We start from the raw sequence: 24546 nt of genomic DNA, 5'->3' as shown, positions 1-24546 counted from the left end.
TTGTCTGTTTGGAATCAAAGCGTCCAGCAAGCTGCTTTCACCAGCTATCCCTACAATGGCTTCCGTTCGTTTCCATACAATGACTCTTTCTGCGATGGGTGGAGAAAACACCGTCTTCATATCTGCGAGTGAACAGCGACGCCCAGAGTTTTATTAGACATATCACAAACAAGCCACAGCCGGTACAGATGAATTCGTGAGAACATCGTCACCGACACTGAGGTAGCTTATTGTAAAGTTTTGTAAGTTAAACGACACTTCAATCTCCTGTGCAGGAAGTAGAAACGACAGGATTCAGCACCATGGACAGTGACGGAACGTTAAATATTCATTATTCATTCAAACTGGCCGGTAAAGGGCAAATTCATGATTCATTGAACTTGAAAACGCATTATTCTCTCTGTTTCATTTTAATTTTTCTGAAAAATTGAGAAGCCACATATTGGCCAAATTTATAAAGTATTTCATACCTGAGAAGAAAAGGGACAATGTTTGTTTTAGTGAAATAATACCTTGGAAGAACCATGGGTGGATTTAAGTATCACAGTAACTTTCAATCATATGATCAGCTCTGTATATGTTGTCATTTTAAAAATCCTGAAACGTGATGAAAAATGTGCATCGTATTCCACGGGATCATTTGTGCGTTCAATTCGTTTCATTTTTCTTTTTTTTTTTTTTTTTTTGCTGAATATTATCTTTAACAAAGTTAAACTTGTTTAAAGCATGTTCGACTGATGCCAATAAAGGCAGACATCGACGTGGCACACTCTTATTTTAAGATGAATGTGGTTACAACATAATGTTTTGATAACGCCATATTTTTCAGGATTTTGCTCTTTCGTGAAACTACATTTCACTGCAGGACAGCAGACAGAGGACCGTCGCTCTGAAAAACAAAATCTGCCGCAACATAAAATGATTAGAAGAATAAAGAGATAATCGGACAATTATGCACGGACGAACTTTTATCTCTGCATTTGAAAGTTTTTTTTTCGTTGTTTAATTGTATGATTCTACCACTTAAGCAAATGTTGTTGGAGATAGGGCATAAAACGACACCGTTTGCGGAAACAGACCGAAGGCCGACTTAAATAAGATTAAATGTGTTGGAAATATACTACATGGAAAAATGCTGTGTCTAAAACAGAAGAAAAAATTGTAAAACGTATCGCCAAAAGTAGGACATTCCTTGGACAACAAGCGACAAAACACAACAAACAACAATAAAAGACTTAAAAAAATATGGACATCAAAAACGGGACATTCAAAAAAGTGAAGCAAAAAAACTGCTTACACCTACTCAATATACCTGGAGCATAGAGAAGGTTTGTGTACTGTTTTCATTGAATTGCTACAACAGGTGAGAGACAATGATTTAACAAATTTATGAAGGGGGAATTGTCCTACCTCAGGAGAACAATCGGGATCACCAAAGACGTCAGCAAAGTCTGATGGACTTTTCCTCAGAGTCTGGTCAGCAGGCAGCGTGTTGTCATTGTAAGAGCTCACAAACTTGAAGTCACTGGTACGAGATCCTGTTGTCAGGTAGGCGTCATAATTGTAGGTGCTGCGTAAAGTTCCAGTGCCGTCAACATCTGCGTAATTTGGAGGGAGATAAGCACTGGGGATGGCCACTGCTCCATCAAACAACAGTCTGGGCTTTCTCCTGCGACAAAACCTCACACCCAGGATGATAATGATGAAAGTCAGAAAAAAGGTGGACACAGACACCAGCGCAATGATCAGGTAGGAAGTCAGCTTGGAGTTCTTCTCATCATAAGAAATATCCTTCAGCTCAGGAACCTCAGCCAAGTTGTCAGAAATCAGTAAATACATGGAGCAGGTGGCAGACAGAGAGGGCTGTCCGTTATCTTTCACTGACACGATCAGGTTCTGTTTCATGCTGTCAGATTCAGAAATGTCCCGCTGTGTCCTGATCTCTCCACTGTGGACACCGATAGTGAAAAGTCCCGGATCAGTGGATTTGAGTATCTGATAGGACAGCCAAGCGTTCTGTCCAGAGTCCGCGTCCACTGCGATCACTTTGGACACCAGAGAGCCTCCGTGTGCAGCTTTGGGGACCAGCTCGGTCATGAAGGAGTTGCCCTCCGGGGCGGGGTACAAGATCTGAGGAGCGTTGTCATTCACATCTGATATGAACACACTGACTGTCACGTTGCTGCTCAGGGGAGGAGAACCGTTGTCTCTGGCCATCACCTGCACTTTGAAACTCCTCAGCTGTTCATAATCAAACGACCTCACAGCGTGGATCATCCCCGTGTCTCCATTCACAGACACATAAGAGGACACCGGGGCACCGTTCACCTCTCCAGCTAACAGTGAATAAATCACGGTCCCGTTTTGTCTCCAGTCAGGGTCTCGAGCAGCAACGGAACATAAAGTGGAGCCAGCTTTGTTATTTTCACTCACATATGCGCTGTACGACTCTTCCTCAAACACAGGTGGGTTGTCGTTGATGTCAGCTACAGACAACTGGACACTTTTAGAGGAGGACAGAGGTGGAGATCCCTCGTCAGTGGCAGTGATTGTAATGTTGTAATCAGACACCACTTCACGGTCCAGCTGTCCTGTGCTCACCAGAGAATAATAGTTTTTAATAGATGGAACTAACTTGAAAGGGACACCCTGCTGGAGGGAACAGCGGACCTGTCTGTTATTATCGGAATCTCTGTCTAGCACATTAATAATACCCACCTCTGTACCAGGTGGAATATTCTCTGGAATAGGGTTTGACAGTGATTTTAGATTCATAACAGGGGCATTGTCATTCACATCAGTCACATCTATTAACATTTTGGCATATGAAGTCAGTCCGAAGCCATCTTTTGCCTGCACTCTCATTTCAAACGACCTTGTTTCTTCAAAATCAATTGCACCTATAACTCTTATTTCCCCCGTTTTTTGATCAACGGAAAAAACATCTATGTTGTCATCAGACACATGGCCTATTTGATAAGACACTTCTCCATTCACCCCGTCATCCACGTCAGTAGCACTGACAACAGCTACTACCGTCCCGAGTGGAGAATTTTCAGGCACATTGGCTTTATAAATGGTCTGACTGAACATTGGGGCGTTATCATTGGCATCAAGTACAATAATGTGTATGACCACAGTACCTGACCGCTGAGGAGAGCCGCCATCCAAAGCTGTGAGGAGTAAATTCATGTCATTTCGTTTTTCCCTGTCAAGTGAAGTTTCTACCACCAATTCTACCTTACTGCTATCAGCAAAGAGAATAAAATTGTCATTTTTTTCAAGTATGTACCTTTGTACATCATTGTGGCCTATATCTGCGTCATGGGCTTCCGCGATGGAGAAGCGGCTCCCTTTGACTGTTGACTCGCTTATTTCCATTTGAATCAAGTTCTCTCTGAATTTTGGCGAGTTATCATTTACATCTTGAATATGGAGGTTTATGCGATGAAGTTCTAAAGGATTTTCCAGAACCAAATCTATTTTCAAAACACACGACGGTTTCTTGCCACAAATGCTTTCTCTGTCAATTCTCTCAGATATAACCAAATCCCCGGTATTCAGATTAATGTCACAGTACATTTTTTGAATCTCCTCGAAATCCAAGCGGGCTTTCCGGGAAGATATTGTCCTCAAATCCAGTCCGAGATCTTTTGCAATGTTGCCAACAATAGCCGTTCGCTTCATTTCTTCCAGAACAGTGTAACTCAGATCGCCATGAACCGTCTGCAACGTTAAAAGAAAAGCAACAAAGGAGAGCACCAGACGAAACACTGGAAACCCCTCGTTTGCCATTGTTGCTGCAAAAGGTCCCCAATCCAACAATCTTCAGTGTCCACTTCAAAAACACAAAGTCAGGTCAAAACAAACGATAATTCAGCACTTTCGAGCGAAGTCTGTGATTTTAAATGTTCGATGGTGTAACCACTTCCCTCATGAAGACGCAACTGATCTACTGAACAGTCTGCTGGTGGATGGATTGCCGCGTTTATGATGTGTCAGACAACAGCGACACCACGAGTCATTTCGTGATCCTCACACCAAGATGTGATGAAAAGAAATTCATCAAGTGCCTAAACAGTATGAGTGAAAACATCAGTACTTGTTTGTTGACTTCAAGACAACACTTATTTATTCATGCAGTAATCAATTTGTGGAGCTCATATGAAGTTAAATGCACGGAATCGATTGGTGTTGACAGTTGGACATATCTATAAATGTTGCCAGAAACAATCAACAACAACAAGAAAATTAGGAGAAAGCCCTTCAAAGCTCTTGTAAACAGGTTAAGTTTTCAGGATGTTAATGTCGGTTCGTTTAGAATTGCAATATATAGCCGACATGCCAGCGTTGATTTTGGAAAATATTCGATTGTTAGTTTGTGTTATTTTTTTTTTCGTTTTGCTTGTTGTTCTCTTAAGTTAGACAATGTTTGTTTGGTCATAGTGTTTTCTGATTTTGGTTTTGGTATTCATTAATGTGGGCATGTGAGGGGACGACATCACACATCAATTAACATTGGGATGTACAGAAAGTTTATTTATCCAATGACTGAGTCAAGGTCAAGATGGGTATATTGTGGATTGAACTTAAGGCTAACTGCATAAAAAATAGATCATGTATAGAAGATCTCTTATTTAAAGACAAATGCTTAAAGACAAAGGTTCATCCACAGCTCAGTTGGAAGTTAGTTGCCGCAAAGTCGACTGTCAATTCTGAGAAAATTCTGCAACATCGGACAAATGCAAACTGATAACGATCAACGATGATCTGACGTCCAAATGAATTACCAATAGAAATTTGAGGACGAACAACATACATCATACACAAAAAAAATTGAATATCAAATAGAATGTCAAGATGTCCGAAGAGTTATACTAAACAAATATTTCACAAAAACCGAAAATTACACACGAAAAATTGTTTCACTCGAATGATTTATCTCCGAAATCCGCGGAGAAAAATTCATATCGGGCAACACGCAAGAATGCTGAACTGCATCTCAAGAAATTGAATTTTAAAAGCTAATGTCACAGTAAGGTAGCAACAGTGTGCAAGAGGATGAAGTGTTTCCTACCTCTTCAGATGAAGTTAAATCTCCAAATGCGTCAGCAAAGTCTGATGGACTTTTCCTCAGAGTCTGGTCAGCAGGCAGCGTGTTGTCATTGTAAGAGCTCACAAACTTAAAGTCACTGGTTCGAGATCCTGTCGTCAGGTAGGCGTCATAATTGTAGGTGCTGCGTAAAGTTCCTGTGCCGTCAACATCCGCATAATTTGGAGGGAGATACGCACTGGGGATGGCCACTGCTCCATCAAACAACAGTCTGGGCTTTCTCCTGCGACAAAACCTCACACCCAGGATGATAATGATGAAAGTCAGAAAAAAGGTGGACACAGACACCAGAGCAATGATCAGGTAGGAAGTCAGCTTGGAGTTCTTCTCATCATAAGAAATGTCCTTCAGCTCAGGAACCTCAGCCAAGTTGTCAGAAATCAGTAAATACATGGAGCAGGTGGCAGACAGAGAGGGCTGTCCGTTATCTTTCACTGACACGATCAGGTTCTGCTTCATGCTGTCAGATTCAGAAATGTCCCGCTGTGTCCTGATCTCTCCACTGTGGACACCGATAGTGAAAAGTCCCGGATCAGTGGATTTGACTATCTGGTAGGACAGCCAGGCGTTCTGTCCGGAGTCCGCGTCCACTGCGATCACTTTGGACACCAGAGAGCCTCCGTGTGCAGCTTTGGGGACCAGCTCGGTCATGAAGGAGTTGCCCTCCGGGGCGGGGTACAAGATCTGAGGAGCGTTGTCATTCACATCTGATATGAACACACTGACTGTCACGTTGCTGCTCAGGGGAGGAGAACCGTTGTCTCTGGCCATCACCTGCACTTTGAAACTCCTCAGCTGTTCATAATCAAACGACCTCACAGCGTGGATCACCCCCGTGTCTCCATTCACAGACACATACGAGGACACCGGGGCACCGTTCACCTCTCCAGCTAACAGTGAATAAATCACGGTCCCGTTTTGTCTCCAGTCAGGGTCTCGAGCAGCAACGGAACACAAAGTGGAGCCAGCTTTGTTATTTTCACTCACATATGCGCTGTACGACTCTTCCTCAAACACAGGTGGGTTGTCGTTGATGTCAGCTACAGACAACTGAACACTTTTAGAGGAGGACAGAGGTGGAGATCCCTCGTCAGTGGCAGTGATTGTAATGTTGTAATCAGACACCACTTCACGGTCCAGTTGTCCTGTGCTCACCAGAGAATAGTAGTTTTTGATAGATGGAACTAACTTGAAAGGGACACCCTGCTGGAGGGAGCAGCGGACCTGTCCATTACTCTCAGAGTCTTCATCTTGCACATTAATGATGCCCACCTCTGTACCAGGTGTGATGTTCTCAGGGATGGGATTCATGAATGATTTCAAAAATATCCCTGGAGCATTGTCATTTACATCAGTGATATCAATCATAACTTTGGTGTCTGATGAAAGTCCATAACCATCTTTTGCATCGATACGCATTTCATATTTTGAATTACTTTCAAAATCAAGTCCTCCAATGACTTTTATCACACCTGTTTTAGCATTCAGTTCGAAAATCCTCTTAGCTTTTTCTGAGATACGACTGAACTCATAGGTCACCTCCCCATTCACTCCCTCGTCTGCATCAGTTGCTCTTACAGTTAGTACTACTGTTTCCACAGGAGAATCTTCTGGTAGACTTGCTTTATGTACAGCCTGATCAAACACAGGGGCGTTATCATTGGCATCCAGAACACTCACATGTATCACAGCCGTCCCTGATTTCTGTGGATTTCCACCATCAGCTGCAGTCAATACTAAATTTATATCTTGCTCTTTTTCACGATCTAACTCTTTGTCTAAAACCAGCTCAATATTCTGAGATCCATCCGCTCCACCTTGTACAGATAAAACAAAATGCTCGTTCTTCTGTAGACTGTATTGTTTGACTGTGTTTTGTCCACTGTCGACATCGTGAGCTTCATTGAGACGATATCGGGCTCCTCTGGAGGCTGACTCACTTATTTCATATTTAAATATAATCTTTGGAAAAGCGGGTGAATTGTCGTTCACATCCTGAATGAGCACAGAAATACGATGCAGCTCCAAAGGGTTTTCGAGGACCAATTCAAATTTAAGGATGCACGAAACCTTCTCCCCGCACAGCTCCTCTCTGTCAATCCTTTCTTTTATCACCAAATTCCCAGTTTGAAGATCAATGTCACAGTAATGTTGGTACTTTCCTTCAGCATCGATACGGGCTTTACGGGAGTATAGTTTCCCAAAATCCAGGCCGAGATCCTTCGCAACATTTCCGACAATGGATCCTGGTCTCATCTCCTCTGGAACCGAATAGCTCAAGTCCGCCGTGGTGAGGTGGAAAAATACAACAATACAACAGAAACCAGTGAGCCCAGACTGTCCTGTAAAATCCATGGTTACGCAGACAGTGGGATACTAATCTGGTCAGAAAATATTTGTCTACTTGGAGTCCCAGCATACAGCAAGCTGATTTCCCAACAATGGCTTCCGTGTGTTTCCATACAATGCTTCTTTCTGCAATGGGTGGAGAAAACGCCGTCGTGTCATCTCCGAGTGAACAGCGACACCCGGAGTTTTATTCACATATCACAAACTAGTAACTGCCAATACAGATGAATTCGTGAGAATTGTCAACATCTACACCGAGGAAGCTATTTATAACGTCTTGTAATTTACACGACACTTCAATCTCCTGCGCACTCACGAGAAACGACAGGATTCAGCACCATGGACAGTGATGGAACGGAAGGCCAAGGATTCAATGATGATTCATTCCAGCTGACCGGTTGAGAGCATCTTCATGAATCTTTGAAAAAGACAAGATATTATTCTCCCTGTTTCGTCTGTATTCATATGAGAAGGTATACTGGGGGAAATAATGTTATTCAGATGTGAGAAGAAAAGGAAACATGTTTGTTTAAGTGCAATAATTCCTTGGAAGATCCATGAATGGATTTAATAATCGGAGTGACTTTCATTCATATGGATCCAAAGCTCTGAATATGTTGTCATTTTAAAAATCTGAGACGTGATCAAAGCTCAAATGTCTGTCGTATTCCTCGTGATCAGTTGTGCGTTCAGTTTGTCTCATTAGTTGTTATTTTTACTCAACATTATCTTCGACTAAGTTATACTTATTATGCGCGACTGATGCCAATAAAATCAAACATCAACGAGGCACAATCTTACTTTTAAAAAGAATGTGCTTACAACATAATGTTTTGAGAACTCAAAATAAAAAGAATTTTGACCTTCATTAAAAGCACATTTCGCTACATGAATTAAGACAGAGGTCAGATGCTCCGTGGGAAGAAAATCCGCCTATATGAAGTGGATAGCACAACAGAGAGACAATAATAAATAAAAAAATAAATAAAGTTATGCACAGATAAACCTGTATCTATGAATTTGAAAGTTTTTTTTCTTTTCTTTTTTTACATTCGATGACGCTGACGTTTATTCAAAAGGTTGTTGATGACAAAAGGTATAAAACGATGCTCTTAACCTAAACAAATCTCTTTTGACCTAAATATGACGAAATGTATTGCATTTAAGAAAAGAAATGTCAAATCATTCTGTCTAATAGAAGAGGAAAAATCTAAAATGTATCACAAAAATTACAACATTCGAAAAAGAAGTTGCAAGACAAGCCACTAAATAAACAACATTAAGCAATAATAATGATTTATAAATATAAACAGGATCAACTAAAAACACGGAGTTTAAATTGCAGACTCCTGTTCAATATATCTCGGCCAAAATATATAGCTATCGACAATTTCGTGCACTGGTTTTCACTGAAATGCGACAGCAGGAGACAGACAATGTTTAGACATATTCATGAAGCGGGAATTGTCCTACCTCAGGAGAACAATCGGGATCACCAAAGACGTCAGCAAAGTCTGATGGACTTTTCCTCAGAGTCTGGTCAGCAGGCAGCGTGTTGTCATTGTAAGAGCTCACAAACTTGAAGTCACTGGTTCGAGATCCTGTCGTTAGGTAGGCGTCATAATTGTAGGTGCTGCGTAAAGTTCCAGTGCCGTCAACATCTGCGTAATTTGGAGGGAGATAAGCACTGGGGATGGCCACTGCTCCATCAAACAACAGTCTGGGCTTTCTCCTGCGACAAAACCTCACACCCAGGATGATGATGATGAAAGTCAGAAAAAAGGTGGACACAGATACCAACGCAATGATCAGGTAGGAAGTCAGCTTGGAGTTCTTTTCATCATAAGAAATGTCCTTCAGCTCTGGAACCTCAGCCAAGTTGTCAGAAATCAGTAAATACATGGAGCAGGTGGCAGACAGAGAGGGCTGTCCGTTATCTTTCACTGACACGATCAGGTTCTGTTTCATGCTGTCAGATTCAGAAATGTCCCGCTGTGTCCTGATCTCTCCACTGTGGACACCGATAGTGAAAAGTCCCGGATCAGTGGATTTGACTATCTGGTAGGACAGCCAGGCGTTCTGTCCGGAGTCCGCGTCCACTGCGATCACTTTGGACACCAGAGAGCCTCCGTGTGCAGCTTTGGGGACCAGCTCGGTCATGAAGGAGTTGCCCTCCGGGGCGGGGTACAAGATCTGAGGAGCGTTGTCATTCACATCTGATATGAACACACTGACTGTCACGTTGCTGCTCAGGGGAGGAGAACCGTTGTCTCTGGCCATCACCTGCACTTTGAAACTCCTCAGCTGTTCATAATCAAACGACCTCACAGCGTGGATCACCCCCGTGTCTCCATTCACAGACACATACGAGGACACCGGGGCACCGTTCACCTCTCCAGCTAACAGTGAATAAATCACGGTCCCACTTTGGCTCCAGTCAGGATCTCGAGCAGCAACAGAACATAAAGTGGAGCCAGCTTTGTTATTTTCACTCACATATGCGCTGTACGACTCTTCCTCAAACACAGGTGGGTTGTCGTTGATGTCAGCTACAGACAACTGAACACTTTTAGAGGAGGACAGAGGTGGAGATCCCTCGTCAGTGGCAGTGATTGTAATGTTGTAATCAGACACCACTTCACGGTCCAGTTGTCCTGTGCTCACCAGAGAATAATAGTTTTTAATAGACGGAACTAACTTGAAAGGGACACCCTGCTGGAGGGAGCAGCGGACCTGTCCATTACTCTCAGAGTCTTCATCTTGCACATTAATGATGCCCACCTCTGTACCAGGTGAGATGTTCTCAGGTATGAGATTCATGAATGATTTCAAAAATATCCCTGGAGCATTGTCATTTACATCAGTGATATCAATCATAACTTTGGTGTCTGATGAAAGTCCATAACCATCGTTTGCATCGATACGCATTTCATATTTTGTATTACTTTCAAAATCAAGTCCTCCAATGACTTTTATCACACCTGTTTTACTGTTCAGTTCGAAAATCCTCTTAGCTTTTTCTGAAATTCGACTAAACTCGTAAGTTACCTCCCCATTCACTCCCTCATCTGCATCAGTTGCTCTTACAGTTAATACTACTGTTTCCACAGGAGAGTTTTCTGGTAGACTTGCTTTATAAACAGTCTGATCAAACACAGGGGCGTTATCATTGGCATCCAGAACACTCACATATATTACAGCTGTCCCTGATTTCTGTGGATTTCCACCATCAACTGCAGTCAACACTAAATTTATATCTTGCTCTTTTTCACGATCTAACTCTTTGTCTAAAACCAGCTCAATATTCTGAGATCCATCTGCTCCACCTTGTACAGATAAAACAAAATGCTCATTCTTTTGTAAACTGTATTGTTTCACTGTGTTTTGTCCGATGTCCGCATCGTGAGCTTCATTGAGACGATAACGGGCTCCTCTGTCGGCTGATTCTCTAATTTCATATTTGAATATATTTTTTGGAAAAACGGGTGAATTGTCGTTCACATCCTGAATGAGCACAGAAATACGATGCAGCTCCAAAGGGTTTTCGAGGACCAATTCAAATTTAAGGATGCACGAAACCTTCTCCCCGCACAGCTCCTCTCTGTCAATCCTTTCTTTTATCACCAAATTCCCAGCTTGAAGATCAATGTCACAGTAATGTTGGTACTTTCCTTCAGCATCGATACGGGCTTTACGGGAGTATAGTTTCCCAAAATCCAGGCCGAGATCCTTCGCAACATTTCCGACAATGGATCCTGGTCTCATCTCCTCTGGAACCGAATAGCTCAAGTCCGCCGTGGTGAGGTGGAAAAATACAACAATACAACAGAAACCAGTGAGCCCAGACTGTCCTGTAAAATCCATGGTTACGCAGACAGTGGGATACTAATCTGGTCAGAAAATATTTGTCTACTTGGAGTCCCAGCATACAGCAAGCTGATTTCCCAACAATGGCTTCCGTGTGTTTCCATACAATGTTCCTTTCTGCAATGGGTGCAGAAAACGCCGTCGTGTCATCTCCGAGTGAACAGCGACACCCGGAGTTTTATTCACATATCACAAACTAGTAACTGCCAATACAGATGAATTCGTGAGAATTGTCAACATCTACACCGAGGAAGCTATTTATAACGTCTTGTAATTTACACGACACTTCATCTCCTGCGCTCTCACGAGAAAAGACAGGATTCAGCACCATGGACAGTGATGGAACGGAAGGCCAAGGATTCAGTGACTATTCATTCCAACTGACCGGTTGAGAGCATCTTCATAAATCTTTGAAAAAGACGAGATATTATTCTCCCTGTTTCGTCTGTATTCATATGAGAAGGACTACTGGGGGAAATAATGTTATTCAGATGTGAGAAGAAAAGGAAACATGTTTGTTTAAGTGCAATAATTCCTTGGAAGATCCATGAATGGATTTAATAATCGGAGTGACTTTCATTCATATGGATCCAAAGCTCTGAATATGTTGTCATTTTAAAAATCTGAGACGTGATCAAAGCTCAAATGTCTGTAGTATTCCTCGTGATCAGTTGTGCGTTCAGTTTGTCTCATTAGTTGTTATTTTTACTCAACATTATCTTCGACTAAGTTATACTTATTATGCGCGACTGATGCCAATAAAATCAAACATCAACGAGGCACAATCTTACTTTTAAAAAGAATGTGCTTACAACATAATGTTTTGAGAACTCAAAATAAAAAGAATTTTGACCTTCATTAAAAGTACATTTCGCTACATGAATTAAGACAGAGGTCAGATGCTCCGTGGGAAGAAAGTCCGCCTATATGAAGTGGATAGCACAACAGAGAGACAATAAAAATAAAAGCAATAAAGTTATGCACAGATAAACATGTATCTATGAATTTGAAAGTGTTTTTCTTTTCTTTTTTTTACATTCGATGACGCTGACGTTTATTCAGAGGTTGTTGGTGACATAAGGTACACTGTAAAAAAAATTCCGCAGAATTTACGGTAAAATACTGGCAGCTGTGGTTGCCAGAAATTCCCCGTAAAAATTACAGTTACCATGCAGTAGCCTTTACAGTATAGTGACTGTAAATTTTGCAGTATAAAACTGTTATTTGTTTACAATAATCTCCTGTCAAAATTACAGTCTATCTCAGTAATAAACACAACACTTCAAAAATTAATTTAATTAGTATTTGTTCATTTCCCAAGCCACTTTGTCCTTTTCAGGGTCACAGGGGGCTCAAGCCAATCCCAGCTACTTCAGGCAAGGACAGGGTCACTGGACAGTTCACCAGTTTGTGGCAGGGCTGACACACAGTCATACACATTTACTGGAGGCAATTAACCTGGCATGCATGATTTTGGACTGCGGGAGGAAGCCAGAATACCCAGAGGGAACCCACACACATAGGGAGAGCATGCAAACTCCACAGAGGCCTCAAGCCCCTACCAGTATTTGAACCTGGGACCTTCTGGCTGTGAGAGAAGAGGCTAACCACTGCGCCGCCATGCAGCCCATACCTGCAATCTGTTCTAGGATATGCTCATGATGAATTGTATGCGCTCAACTTGTGCTCCAAACAGTCAATCGATAACATTAAATAACAACAGCTGATATTATGTCATTGTGAAATATTGTTTTTCTTTAAATCAGCAATATATGGACCACATTTGAACATGTTTTTTCTGTAGAAATGACAGTGTATATCAGTGGTCGTGAATGAGATTTGGCTTCGGGCCATTGTTTTTTGGGCACTTGGAACACGGGCTGGGGAGGGGGGGCGTACACACGCGCGTGGACTGGACTGTGTGCGGGGTGCGTGTTCGGTCGCGGGCCCGGGGGGTGCGTGCATGCTTGCGTGCACCCGTTGCAATCCAGTCGTGGGCCGGATTGGGCGGTTTGGCCCGCAGGCTGCCATTTGACTGTCACTGGTGCATCACTTGCTGAATGATTAACGGTTTTTCCCTGTAAATTTAAACGTACACATCTATGGAATCCGTGATTTATCCTGAATAATACTGCAGATTATAGACTTATTATCCACTTTTGTCTTCATGATATTTCCTCATAAATTTTACAATTCTTTGAAAATATCACAATAAAATTGTCTGTCTTTTATATATTGGAAAATTACAGTTATGCATTGCATCTTGATTTACAGAAATTCAGTGTATTTACTACGGTGATACACAATTCTGGAATTGACGGTGCTTTGCTGTTGCTATTTGACAGTTTTTTACTGTATTTTTTACAAACTTTTTTTACAGTGTATAAAACGATGCTGTTAATCTAAACAAATCTCTTTTGACCTAAATATGACGAAATGTATTGCATTTAAGAAAAGAAATGTCAAATCATTCTGTCTAATAGAAGAGGAAAAATCTAAAATGTATCACAAAAATTACAACATTCGAAAAAGAAGTTGCACGACAAGCCACTAAATAAACGACAATAAGCCATAATAATGATTTAAAAATATAAACAGGATAAACTAAAAACACGGAGTTTAAATTGCAGACTCCTGTTCAATATATCTCGGCCAAAATATATAGCTATCGACAATTTCGTGCGCTGGTTTTCACTGAAATGCGATAGCAGGTGACAGACAATGTTTAGACATATTCATGAAGCGGGAATTGTCCTACCTCAGGAGAACAATCGGGATCACCAAAGACGTCAGCAAAGTCTGATGGACTTTTCCTCAGAGTCTGGTCAGCAGGCAACGTGTTGTCATTGTAAGAGCTCACAAACTTAAAGTCACTGGTTCGAGATCCTGTCGTCAGGTAGGCGTCATAATTGTAGGTGCTGCGTAAAGTTCCTGTGCCGTCAACATCTGCGTAATTTGGAGGGAGATACGCACTGGGGATGGCCACTGCTCCATCAAACAACAGTCTGGGCTTTCTCCTGCGACAAAACCTCACACCCAGGATGATAATGATGAAAGTCAGAAAAAAGGTGGACACAGACACCAGCGCAATGATCAGGTAGGAAGTCAGCTTGGAGTTCTTCTCATCATAAGAAATGTCCTTCAGCTCTGGAACCTCAGCCAAGTTGTCAGAAATCAGTAAATACATGGAGCAGGTGGCAGACAGAGAGGGCTGTCCGTTATCTTTCACTGACACGATCAGGTTCTGTTTCATGCTGTCAGATTCAGAAATGTCCCGCTGTGTCCTGATCTCTCCACTGTGGACACCGATAGTGAAAAGTCCCGGATCAGTGGATTTCACTATCTGGTAGGACAGCCAGGTGTTCTGTCCGGAGTCCGCGTCCACTGCGATCACTTTGGACACCAGAGAGCCTCCGTGTGCAGCTTTGGGGACCAGCTCGGTCATGAAGGAGTTGCCCTCCGGGGCGGGGTACAAGATCTGAGGAGCGTTGTCATTCACATCTGATATGAACACACTGACTGTCACGTTGCTGCTCAGGGGAGGAGAACCGTTGTCTCTGGCCATCACCTGCACTTTGAAACTCCTCAACTGTTCATAATCAAATGACCTCACAGCGTGGATCACCCCCGTGTCTCCATTCACAGACACATACGAGGACACCGGGGCACCGTTCACCTCTCCAGATAACAGTGAATAAATCACGGTGCCGTTCTGTCTCCAGTCCGGGTCTCGAGCAGCAACGGAACATAACGTGGAGCCAGCTTTGTTATTTTCACTCACATATGCGCTGTACGACTCTTCCTCAAACACAGGTGGGTTGTCGTTGATGTCAGCTACAGATAACTGGACACTTTTAGAAGTTGACAGAGGTGGAGATCCCTCGTCAGTGGCAGTGATTGTAATATTGTAATCAGACACCACTTCACGGTCCAGTTGTCCTGTGCTCACCAGAGAATAATAGTTTTTGATAGATGGAACTAACTTAAAAGGGACACCCTGCTGGAGGGAACAGCGGACCTGTCCATTACTCTCAGAATCTTCATCTTGCACATTAATGATGCCCACCTCTGTACCACGTGGGATATTTTCAGGTATGGGATTTGAGAGGGACTTCAGATAAATCACGGGGGCGTTGTCATTGACATCAGTCACATCAACTAACAATTTCGCATACGAAGTCAGTCCTAAACCGTCTTTTGCTTCGAGTCTAATTTCAAATGAACTTTTTTCTTCAAAATCAATTGCACTTCGTACTTTAATTTCTCCACTTTTAGAATCAATAGAAAAAACATGTATTTCGTCCTCGTGTATGTGACCAAAATCATATGATACTTCGCCGTTGACTCCTTCATCAGAATCAGTTGCGCTTATCTCAATCACTGCTGTGCCTGGTTGAGCATTTTCTGGCAGACTGGCTTTATAAACGGCCTCAGTAAACACTGGAGCGTTATCATTGGCATCCAGCACAGTGATGTGTATTACTACAGTACCTGATCTCTGAGGAGAGCCGCCATCTAAGGCTGTGAGGAGTAAACTCACTTCACTGTTCCCCTCTCGATCGAGTTTATTCTCAAGAACCAATTCAACCTTGTTATTGTCGACAGAAAGTATAAAGTTGTCGTTTTTTTGAAGGGTGTACCTTTGGACATCATTATGCCCTATGTCTGCGTCGTGGGCCTGCTCGATGGTGAATCGACTCCCCTTCTCTGCTGACTCCGATATTTCCATTTCAGTCACCATGTTTTTGAATTGAGGTGAATTGTCGTTGATGTCCTGAATATGAAGGTTTATCCGTCGAAGCTCCAAAGGAGAGTCCAGCAACAGATCGATTTTCACCACACATGAAGGTTTCTTTCCACAAAGGCTCTCTCGGTCAATTCGGTCCGATATGATCATATCTCCATTATTGAGGTTAATATCACAGTAGCGTTTACGAGTCCCTTCAAAGTCAATGCGGGCATTTCGAGAAGACATTGTTTTCAGGTCAATACCTAGATCTTTAGCTATATTTACAATCACAGATTGCCGTTTCATCTCTTCGGGTATAGAGTAAGTAAGATCTCCATGAACAAGATGCAGTGTTACGATGAAGAGAGCTAAGCAAAGCATCGAACAAAGCAGAGAAATTCCTTTGTCTCCCATCCTGGAATAGAACAGGCACCGAAAATGTCCAACTTCTTTTCTTCACTGCTAACAAAATGAGTTCATATATGCGCAACACTCCAACAATGAAGGTGATGTCTGCTATGTTGAATCGCTATAATGTAATCGTTTCGAAGTACATTTATCAGCAGATTTAATATACCGGTATTGGGAGGAGGAGCTGGCTGCCTTCATTCTGTGAGCAGACAGCGACACCGTGAGTCACTTTACATCATTCACAGTTGGAGTCACATCGGCACCAGTCTACATCCCAACAACCTGAAACAGAAGAGTCGCCTACTTCAAGACTTGTATATGTGTTTAATTTTCTCAGGCTAACAAGCCACCAAATCAATAAGGCTGTTGGAAGATAACAAGTTCATTTTATTTCATTTTGATAAAAAAGTATAAATTAATCCACAAAAAAAAAACAGATAAACCATGAATTTCAGAATAACGCCCTACTTTTTCTTGATTGAGCCCCAGAATTTAGACGAACTGACATAATTTGAGCACAAAACAATGCAAGCTGTTAACATCGGAGACCTGAACCATGGAAATACACTCAATGTCACATCTATTTTTTTATATCTTTTTTACACCATTCTGCAGTCATAGAAAGTGATCAAAAAACAAACTCTCTTTCAGTACAAACTTGAAAGACACTGAAACATTTTTGTTTGCACCATGGACAGCTACTTCAACATAGAGAGCAGAGCCCTGTTGCCTGACATAAACTTGCGATGGTGATAGTTTAGTTTAACAAGGTGAATATCAGACATAATGTTAAAAAACATAATGTATTATAACCGGATTAAAGCTTAGTGGACATATTTTTATTTATTTGTTTTATTCATTTATTTAATTTATTCATTCATTCATTCATTTATTTATTTATTGTTTATCTATATTTTTGTTTTTTTGGTTTTTTTTTTTTTGCTCGACCCTCGTTCTTGTTGCTCCGGAGTAAATGAAGGTGTGTGAGGAGACCTAAAACAGGTGTTTATGTACACACTCAAAACAATCATCAGATTTATGCAAACATTTTTGAAATCAAAATTCTCTGCAAAGTTTGGAGTGACAGAAAAAAAAGTTGGCGGATCAATGAAAACTTTTGAACTTTATAAAAAAGCTCACATCAGTCAAATTCACAAGCACTTATCAAATCCTAAGAATAAAAAACAAGCTGCACAACGAGCATAATCAAAACACTTAGTGATCAAAGTAAAACAGCTCATACCTCGTCAGATGAATCCAAATCTCCAAATGCGTCAGCAAAGTCTGATGGACTTTTCCTCAGAGTCTGGTCAGCAGGCAGTGTGTTGTCGTTGTAAGAGCTCACAAATTTAAAGTCACTGGTTCGAGATCCTGTTGTCAGGTAGGCGTCATAATTGTAGGTGCTGCGTAAAGTTCCAGTGCCGTCAACATCTGCATAATTTGGAGGGAGATAAGCACCGGGGATGGCCACTGCTCCATCAAACAACAGTCTGGGCTTTCTCCTGCGACAAAACCTCACACCCAGGATGATAATGATGAAAGTCAGAAAAAAGGTGGAAACAGACACCAGCGCAATGATCAGGTAGGAAGTCAGCTTGGAGTTCTTCTCATCATAAGAAATGTCCTTCAGCTCTGGAACCTCAGCCAAGTTGTCAGAAATCAGTAAATACATGGAGCAGGTGGCAGACAGAGAGGGCTGTCCGTTATCTTTCACTGACACGATCAGGTTCTGTTTCATGCTGTCAGATTCAGAAATGTCCCGCTGTGTCCTGATCTCTCCACTGTGGACACCGATAGTGAAAAGTCCCGGATCAGTGGATTTGACTATCTGATAGGACAGCCAGGCGTTCTGTCCGGAGTCCGCGTCCACTGCGATCACTTTGGACACCAGAGAGCCTCCGTGTGCAGCTTTGGGGACCAGCTCGGTCATGAAGGAGTTGCCCTCCGGGGCGGGGTACAAGATCTGAGGAGCGTTGTCATTCACATCTGATATGAACACACTGACTGTCACGTTGCTGCTCAGGGGAGGAGAACCGTTGTCTCTGGCCATCACCTGCACTTTGAAACTCCTCAACTGTTCATAATCAAACGACCTCACAGCGTGGATCACCCCCGTGTCTCCATTCACAGACACATACGAGGACACCGGGGCACCGTTCACCTCTCCAGCTAACAGTGAATAAATCACGGTCCCATTTTGTCTCCAGTCAGGGTCTCGAGCAGCAACAGAACATAAAGTGGAGCCAGCTTTGTTATTTTCACTCACATATGCGCTGTACGACTCTTCCTCAAACACAGGTGGGTTGTCGTTGATGTCAGCTACAGACAACTGAACACTTTTAGAGGAGGACAGAGGTGGAGATCCCTCGTCAGTGGCAGTGATTGTAATGTTGTAATCAGACACCACTTCACGGTCCAGTTGTCCTGTGCTCACCAGAGAATAGTAGTTTTTAATAGACGGAACTAACTTGAAAGGGACACCCTGCTGGAGGGAGCAGAGGACCTGTCCATTACTTTGAGAGTCTCTGTCCTGCACATTAATGATGCCCACCTCTGTACCAGGTGAGATGTTCTCAGGAACTGGGTTGGACAGGGATTTTACATCTATCAGAGGTTCGTTGTCATTCATGTCAGTAACATCTACAACAACTTTAGCGTATGATGTGAGTCCTAAACCATCTTTCGCTTTTACTCTAATCTCAAATGAACTCCTGTCTTCAAAGTCAATCCCACCTGTCACTTTTATTTCTCCAGTTTTTGGGTCAATTGCAAAAATATGTACATCGTCGTCAGATACATGGCCGAAATCATAAGTCACGTCTCCATTGACCCCTTCATCTGCATCAGCAGCACTGACATGAACCACCACAGTGTCTTTTGGAGAGTTTTCAGGCAGACTGGCTTTGTAAACGGTCTGGCTGAACACTGGGGCGTTATCATTGGCATCCAGCACAGTGATGTGTATTGCGACAGTCCCTGATCTCTGAGGAGAGCCGCCATCTAGTGCTGTCAGGAGCAAATTGATCTCTTTTTGTTTTTCTCGATCTAGGTTATTCTCGAGCACCAGTTCAACTCTGTTACTGTCTACAGCGAGAATAAAGTAGTCATTTTGCTGAAGACTGTACTTTTGAACAGCATTTTGGCCTATATCTGCGTCATGGGCCTCTTCGATGGAAAAGCGGTTTCCTTTATCTGCGGATTCACTTATCTCCATGTCAATTAAATTATTTTTAAATCTTGGCGCATTGTCGTTCACATCCTGAATGTGGAGGTTCACACGATGTAGTTCCAAAGGGTTTTCTAACAACAGATCCACCATCACAACACATGAGGGTTTCTTTCCGCAAAGGCTCTCTCGGTCAAATCTCTCCAGTGTGATCAAATCCCCGGTATTTAGATTTATGTCAGAGTAGCGTTTCCGAGTCCCAACCAAATCAACACGGGCTTTCCGAGAAGACAACGCCTTTATATCAAGACCGATATCTTTTGCTATATTTCCAATAACAGATTGTGGTTTCATCTCTTCGGGAAAAGAATAACTGAGATCTCCGTAGACGAGGCGGATCGTTATGATGAAGAAAGTGTAGCAGACGATCGGCCCAAGCGCTGATGATCCTTTGTCTCTCATCCTGAAAAAGAAATTAAATTAAACAAAAAAGTCCAGTGTTCCCACAAAGTCTTGGTCTCACAAACACAAAAAAAGCACAAAACAAATAAATTAGATCCAACAAGTAAGCAATAATGATTCCTACGATATCCGCGGTATGAAGGGATTCATCTCCAAATAATGAAGAAAGAGTGGGTGGAGATGACTGCTCTGTCTGTTCTTATCCAGTGGTCCACAGCGGCACCACGAGACCACTGTTATTATCTGCATGCAATTTTATCCTCTTTCCTCACATGTAAATGAACAGACCCGCTCCACTCAAAATCTGAACATGTAATAAGAATGCATATACACAGGAGTTTCAGATGACTGAAAGTTATTTCAGTTTTTTAACAACATGCAAGTAGGCCTGCATATAATTATGAACTTTTAAGTAGTGTTTCATACAAAATGTATCACATGTAAAATTGAACTGAATGGGACATTGGATGAAAGGTCCTGGTGACTCCATCGTTTTGACTGAGTATGAGACAAATATTAACTCTGAATGGACTCAACAACCAGGATGACACTTAACCAAATGACTTGTAATAGCCATGAACATTGAACATTCCGTGTTGCAAATATTTAAATACATTGATTTTTTTTTTTTTGAAGCCTTCATTTTTTAAGGACTTTATTGAACAAAGAACATACATTGAACAAACAGTTCTATCAAAAATAATGATGAATTTTTGTGGGTGATGTGATCGTTTTGCAATTGCATTTCCACGTAATAAAATGAAGCCCACTCAGTATTTTGAATGTGATTTGGAATTAAAAACCATATGGAGTTTGGTGCTTTAAGACGTTCCTTAAGCCACTTTCGTTTAAAAGTTTTTTTTAGATCAGTACATTTTATTAATTCAATTCTCCCTACTTTCCTGGCTCCGTATCTTTTTTCAAATGGTAGTGACGATTTTTCCAAGCGAAATCGGTGTTAATACATTATTTCTTCAGTCATGAATATATAGAGGTTTACAGTCAGTAGACAGGGTAGGATAAACAAGTCTTGAGATGCCTTCAGCAGGTTAAAAAGTTTCTACCAAAATAAATCACACTGGAGCCATAAATTCACAATATTTTTTTTCCCCCAACCTAGGAGAAAAGTTAAGCTGTTGTCTGTAGGACAGATCCTGAACCACATTAATGCCCAAATATTTAATAGTTTTTTTTCGGTGGAACGTTAAAGAAAAAGTTATTTGAATTTACTTCAATTTAATGTGTTCATTGGTCCTACATGATCACATTGTGCTCACCTGATGAATCCCCCCCCCCCCCCCCCCCCCGTATAATGATATCTTGTCAATCCATACTTTAAGCACAATAGACTGATGAAAAACTGTTTCAACAGTATGATATCAATCTATTGTGTAATCTTGAAGTGATTTCATCATCTCTCAATGTTCATCTCCAATTTTCAACTAACTCCAAATTGATTTGCTAATGGTAATATTCAGAAATACGTTACTTCAATGCAATTTCATTATGTCCTTCTGTTCAATACAAGTCTGTCAATATAACTTGATTTGCCAACTATGAAAATGTAATGTAGGCATCAGTTCTGTTTCAAGTGTGTGAATAAACGTCGATTTGCATTTAAAAACCCAGAAATGAGTCAGTTCATTAATAAGATGTTATTGAAATGTTTATTTCCCCACCAGAAAAAAATACAATTTGCATAAACTGATTAATCAATTATTGGGAATTGATAGCAGTGGATTCAAAAAGTGCATGACAGTGCAAACCATAACCGTTTTCACATTTGTATTAAAAACAAAATTATAACTTCTAAATGCAGTGTATTCACAATCACAAAAAGTTTGTCCAATGCATCCGTGTCAATGTGTGTATCAATGAGAACATTATGCAAACAGTAAAGACATTTTTGAAACTGGAATACATTACAGGAACATAGTGCAAAGATCATCAACAACATTATAGCTAGGGTCGGCGATCTTGAAAAACTAGTGTGGTAAATGACCGAGCAGTAAACCCCTTTTTAAATTTCACATGCACAGGTACATGATCCGGCATTAAAGAAAACCAAGGCAGTGATAGCAAAATATAGTGGTTTTATTTTAGACTTTTGCTGAAGTTTTAACAATTTAGATTAAATATTTTAGTAAGCACAGTAGCTAATAATTGAAAAGTAAACATGGAATTCAGAAGTTAAACAAATTTAATACACAAAATTAGTAAAGAAACTCCAAATCAATTAGTAATGGCAAACCAAAAAGAATTCCAAAACCCATATTTTCTTCGATTTTAAAGTGCTTTGAGTCCAAAGTGCAATTGCTGTGCAAATGGGCAAAGGGTAAAGTGCTTTTAGTTTGAGGTAGATGTTGAGATATTAAACACTAAACCACAAAACCCAAAAGCAATCCCTTTATTAACTCAAACACTAAACACTACAGAATTGGGACAGGCTATCAGTGTTAAGGGGGAGGGGGGAAATTAAGCTCACTATTTATTAGAGATATCTTTTTGTTTAAAAAAAGTAAAGTTACTTTCTAAAATGTATGAGAGCTAAGAACAGCAACAAGAGTTAAGCCAATACTAGAATTAGAAAGCTTAATGAACTCTTCAGGCAAATAGAGCTTAAACAACAGCAGCGGCCAGCTATGAACAAAAGAAGGTTTGTGAGAAACCAGCCGATTGCCTAAATGTCCATGTTTTTAGATTTAATTTGTTCATAAGCAAACTTACATTCAGCACAACACGACAGCACCCTGCACCCGAGCTCTCAGACGCCGAACCGAACCCACCTGTGGTCAATCAGCTGATTAAGTAGCGTGAAGGAGGGAGGGGACCGGGCGGTGCGTTCAGGCCCCTCCGCTCACAGAACACTACAATAACCCACTCGGTTAGACATAGCACTAATAACATCAAGGTTAGACTACGGGAGTGTTGCATATGGATCAGCAGCAAAGTCTGTTTTGTCAACTTTGGATGGAGTTCAGGAGAAAACCTTGGGAATCTGTTTAGGAGCCGTGAAAACATCACCAGTGTGTGCTATCCAAGTAGAGGCAAGATACTTATAATAATTGACCTGCTCATAAAAAAAAAACAAGTAATCTTATTAAGGTAATCTTAAACATTTAACTTAGTTTAAACAGAAGTAGCAAACAAATGCAGTAATAAATCAAATGCACTTCCACATAACATCCTCTAAAAATTCATTTTTTTTGTGAATTTTTAACATAAACTTCATCAACGTCTTAAATAATTACTAATTCGTGTTTAAATCTAATGATCCATACAAAGTTTGGACATTCACTGAAAAAAAAAAAACCACATTAAACACATTCGCATTTGAAGCTGGAATTTCCCAGGCCTTCCTGAACGCAACAAACATTCCCTGTTAAGCCAGCGGAGATATTTACACAACCACAGTTCGTTTCGCAGCGCTTACCAGCCGTCAATCCACAGTTGTGAAGAGTTTTTGCACAGGTTATTCATAGAGAGGAACGTTTTTCTGTTTTGTTAACAGTTTGGGTGAGGTGTGTCTTGCTTCATGTGAAGGTCAGCTGCAATACAGGTGTCTCCTCCACACCCAGCCGGCCTGAGACATTAACCAGGTAATCAGTTCCACCTGGTCTTTTTCCTCCTTGATACACGCGCGCGCGCGCACACACACACACACACACCAATTAAATAAACGAAAGAAAAATATAAAACTTTGCTTTCTCAAATCTTACAGCATGTCCACCAAATTGCGCAATGGGATATAATTGTTACTGATGTCTTCTTAGAAATACTCATGCCTCTGGCTCAGGGAAGCATCATCTGGTGTAAATCTTGTCCAACATAATTCCGCTCCATCTACAATATTTTGTTGAAAGAAGTCTCTATATTTTCAGAGTTTTGAACCTCTCCCATTGCACTGTCAGTAAACAACCAATAAACTGTCACCAAAATTATTTAAATGTGATCTCTGAAAGTGTTTTGTGTCTTCTTTAGGGTTGGTGGTGATAAGGGAGTGGAGAACATGTGGATACTGCACACCTCATGTTTACAGTTTTTGGCATTGGAAAGAACAGCTTTATATCTGTGAGGAGTGTTGACAACCAGGGTTTGTTCACTGAAATAGATCCTGCTAAATAAACCTGCCACCTCACTGATATCATGTAGTGGTAGTGTGTTAACATACAGCTGCTTTCGGGAGGACTAGAACTGGTCACATCTGCAGAGTGGAATGACAGACGGTATGTACAACCAGATAGTGGGTTATGCATAAGCACATAAAGTGGAAATTCAAAGGCATGGTCTAAGCTAAAATGTCAGTTGCATATTTTAACATTTTATTTTTTGTGTGTTTCTGAAATAACAATTTCATGAAAGATTATTTTTCTAATTTAAATATTCCAGGATTGAATGGTTGTTGGGAAACCTGGGGGCGCTGGAACATACATCGACCCTGATGTTCTC

The 24546-nt window shown here is 41.3% G+C and overlaps 5 protein-coding genes across 5 annotated transcripts; all 5 read right to left on the bottom strand.

The window, feature by feature from the left end:
* Nucleotides 1-1299: 1299 nt before the first annotated feature.
* LOC115404969 (protocadherin beta-16-like) lies at nt 1300-3795 on the bottom strand. Its single transcript, XM_030114347.1, has one exon. The coding sequence runs from the start codon at nt 3793-3795 to the stop codon at nt 1300-1302; it is 2496 nt and encodes an 831-aa protein (XP_029970207.1).
* Nucleotides 3796-4687: 892 nt separating this feature from the next.
* Nucleotides 4688-7468, bottom strand: LOC115404963 (protocadherin gamma-A12-like). Its single transcript, XM_030114333.1, has 2 exons — nt 5078-7468; nt 4688-4726 (listed from the first exon to the last, which is right to left on the bottom strand). Exons 1-2 carry the CDS (start codon nt 7466-7468, stop codon nt 4688-4690), a joined length of 2430 nt encoding a protein of 809 aa, XP_029970193.1.
* Nucleotides 7469-8902: 1434 nt separating this feature from the next.
* Nucleotides 8903-11326, bottom strand: LOC115404956 (protocadherin gamma-A12-like). The gene has a single exon (XM_030114321.1). The coding sequence runs from the start codon at nt 11324-11326 to the stop codon at nt 8903-8905; it is 2424 nt and encodes an 807-aa protein (XP_029970181.1).
* A 2728-nt stretch (nt 11327-14054) lies between these two features.
* Nucleotides 14055-16525, bottom strand: LOC115404948 (protocadherin gamma-A11-like). The gene has a single exon (XM_030114309.1). It carries the CDS (start codon nt 16470-16472, stop codon nt 14055-14057), a length of 2418 nt encoding a protein of 805 aa, XP_029970169.1. The 5' UTR covers nt 16473-16525.
* Nucleotides 16526-17700: 1175 nt separating this feature from the next.
* On the bottom strand, nt 17701-20100 carry LOC115397718 (protocadherin gamma-A10-like). Its single transcript, XM_030104164.1, has one exon. It carries the CDS (start codon nt 20095-20097, stop codon nt 17707-17709), a length of 2391 nt encoding a protein of 796 aa, XP_029960024.1. The 5' UTR covers nt 20098-20100; the 3' UTR covers nt 17701-17706.
* Nucleotides 20101-24546: the final 4446 nt, after the last annotated feature.

The sequence above is a fragment of the Salarias fasciatus genome, chromosome 2 (genome assembly GCF_902148845.1).
Source record: "Salarias fasciatus chromosome 2, fSalaFa1.1, whole genome shotgun sequence".
In the NCBI taxonomy this organism is placed as follows: domain Eukaryota; kingdom Metazoa; phylum Chordata; class Actinopteri; order Blenniiformes; family Blenniidae; genus Salarias; species Salarias fasciatus.
The sequence above is the reverse complement of the archived record's forward strand: the minus strand, read 5'-3'. Positions and strand labels throughout refer to the sequence as shown.

Bases quoted from the DNA above. Each gene is read 5' to 3' on its own strand.
- LOC115404969 (XM_030114347.1), bottom strand. From the start codon at position 3,795: ATGGCAAACGAGGGGTTTCCAGTGTTTCGTCTGGTGCTCTCCTTTGTT.
- LOC115404963 (XM_030114333.1), bottom strand. From the start codon at position 7,468: ATGGATTTTACAGGACAGTCTGGGCTCACTGGTTTCTGTTGTATTGTT. The intron at 4,727-5,077 runs GTAGGAAACACT...CCGATGTTGCAG, and splicing joins ATTTAACTTCATCTGAAGAG to AATTTTCTCAGAATTGACAG.
- LOC115404956 (XM_030114321.1), bottom strand. From the start codon at position 11,326: ATGGATTTTACAGGACAGTCTGGGCTCACTGGTTTCTGTTGTATTGTT.
- LOC115404948 (XM_030114309.1), bottom strand. From the start codon at position 16,472: ATGGGAGACAAAGGAATTTCTCTGCTTTGTTCGATGCTTTGCTTAGCT.
- LOC115397718 (XM_030104164.1), bottom strand. From the start codon at position 20,097: ATGAGAGACAAAGGATCATCAGCGCTTGGGCCGATCGTCTGCTACACT.